Source organism: Charadrius vociferus, unplaced genomic scaffold (genome assembly GCF_000708025.1).
Source record: "Charadrius vociferus isolate BGI_N301 unplaced genomic scaffold, ASM70802v2 scaffold406, whole genome shotgun sequence".
NCBI lineage: Eukaryota > Metazoa > Chordata > Aves > Charadriiformes > Charadriidae > Charadrius > Charadrius vociferus.
In genome coordinates, this window is record NW_009648948.1 from 869,294 (window position 1) to 871,411 (window position 2,118).

A 2,118-nucleotide genomic window follows, 5' to 3' on the forward strand; every position below is an offset into this window, starting at 1 on the left:
ACAACCCCCGGGCACCCCTGGGCCGGGAACCGGCCGGCCGCTGGCCGCAGGGTCGGCGATGATCTTCGGTTACGGACAAGCAGTGAGTCCACAGTAAGCTGACAAAGGTACACACGCGCACGAGCGCGCACACACACGGGAACACCTCTTTCCATTTTCCAGGATGGGTTATTATTATTATTATTATTTTTTTTAATCCTTTTTTTTCCTTTTTGCAAAAAAAATGCAAGCAAAAGAGAAAAAAAACAAAAACAAAAACAAAACCCAAGGTTTTCTATTGAAGGTACATCTCTTCTTCAATATGAAGACATTAACTGGATTGAGTCGGATCCCCCATGCAGTGGTCAGCGAAGTCCTTTGGTAGTTGCCGGAGCAGCACCCGGGCAGGACGGCAGGGAGCTGCGGAGATGTCCGAGGACACTTCCACCCGGTCCATGAGCAGAGAGGAGAGCGGGGAGGGCCGGGGCAGGGAGGGAGGGCGAAAGACGAAAAAGAAAAGGAAGGTGGTTCCTCCGGACGGGACGCTCCGTCTCGTGCCTCTCCCTTCCCCAACAGCCCCTTCCTCCTTTCTCAGTTTCGACCACTGCTCACTGGTGGTGGGACTGGAGTTCTGGCCTCTAGGGTTTGGGTTTGCTTCCCCAACGCACATTGGTTTGTCTTCATTGTTTTTTGTGTGTTTTTTTTTGTTTGTTTGTTTTGCTTTGTGGTTTGTTTGTTTGCTTTTTTAAATATATGATTTGTACATATTTATATATATTTATACGCTGTTCCCCATGACATCGGTAAGTGTGCTTCTGTTGGTGAGGAACGGAAGTCACCAGTTCAAGAGATGAGTCCCAGGAACGTCCTTCGTCTGCGGTCACAGTCCCCAGGCAGCGGCGGCGCCTCTGCAAACGCTGCCCCGCGGCGCCCGTCAGTTCCTCCCCTCCCACCTCCGCCCCTCCGCTGCGTGCCCTCCCCGTCCCGTCCCCGTCCAACGAGGGACGTCATGCCATCGAGGTCGGCGACTGACTCATCTGTATTCGCATGGACTGGACGCTGTTCAGGATCTTCTTCTGGTGCCCAGCCAAAGTCACCCCTATTCTCAGGAGGTCTCTGGAAGACAAGACAGACAGACAGTGGGCAAGCTGAGGCTTGGCGTACCTGTTTTGCTGCCTCTGAGTGAGGTGAGGGATGCGAGCTCAGCTGGTCCGTGCCTTTGAGCAGAAGAACAGCCACAGAGCCCAAGCACAGCCCCGTGAGCACCATGGGACTGAGAGCAGGGAGACACCCGCACGCTGGTGGTCAACGTGGCCACCTCCAGACTCCGCTGCCCGGTGTGACGGATCCTCACACCCTTCATAGAATGGTTTAGGTTGGAAAGGACCTTGAAGATCATCGAGTTCCACCCCCCCTGCCATGGGCAGGGACACCTCCCACCAAACCTCCTTTGCCTTGCATCCACCTCACCATCTCCCCGCGGCCCCAACCCGCCCCGGGCAGCACCCAGTTTTCGGGCAGCCCCAACTCACTCGGACGTCATCTGGGCCACAAGCTGAAGGGAGGTGAAGCCAGCGGTCAGGAAGCTGTCCCGGTACTGGCTCATCTTCACGGCGCTCAGCCAGTCGTCTACTGAGGTAAAGGCAGTGAAGTCGGGGATGGAGCGGTCGAGGAGGGGCTGAGAAGGCCTGCAAAGAGGAGGTGCCGCTGGGGCCGAGGGGCTGCCACGCAGGAGCACAGCCACGCTCCCCAGTCCCTTCCCCTCGTCCTCCCCCCGGCGCGTGCCCGAGACGAGGCAGGGCGCCAGGAAGGCCCGTCCCCGTGGGAAAACCACTTTGCCAACCCCGCACGTTGTGATCCAGCGGCCGCAGCCCCCGGGGACGGAGGTGCCGGCAGAGCTGACGCTGCGCCCGCGCGGTCACACGCCATAAAGAATCAATAGCGGAGAATTATTGCTGTTTCCTCGACTGAAAACTACATGTTCTTTGTCTGACTGTCAGGCAGAGCAAAGACAACCCCCCAACACACACACCCGGCGGAGGATTTATGAATTCCTGTCCTTCCCCTCTCCGCCGCGGCAGCACGAGCCGCTCGGGGAGCCTTTCGCCGCGGCGCGGGACGCTGCCCAGGAGCGCATCC

General features: G+C 57.8%; 1 protein-coding gene across 1 annotated transcript in view; it reads right to left on the reverse strand.

Moving 5' to 3' along the window:
* Positions 1-986: 986 nt before the first annotated feature.
* The window catches only part of EPHB1 (EPH receptor B1), a 45,423-nt gene continuing 44,291 nt past the window's right edge, over positions 987-2,118 (reverse strand). The window contains exons 13-15 of the mRNA XM_009887380.1: positions 2,012-2,100; positions 1,512-1,667; positions 987-1,095 (exon numbers count right to left, since the gene is read on the reverse strand). Coding sequence (XP_009885682.1) covers positions 987-1,095; positions 1,512-1,667; positions 2,012-2,100 — 354 coding nt within the window. The remainder of the gene's footprint in view (positions 1,096-1,511; positions 1,668-2,011; positions 2,101-2,118) is intronic.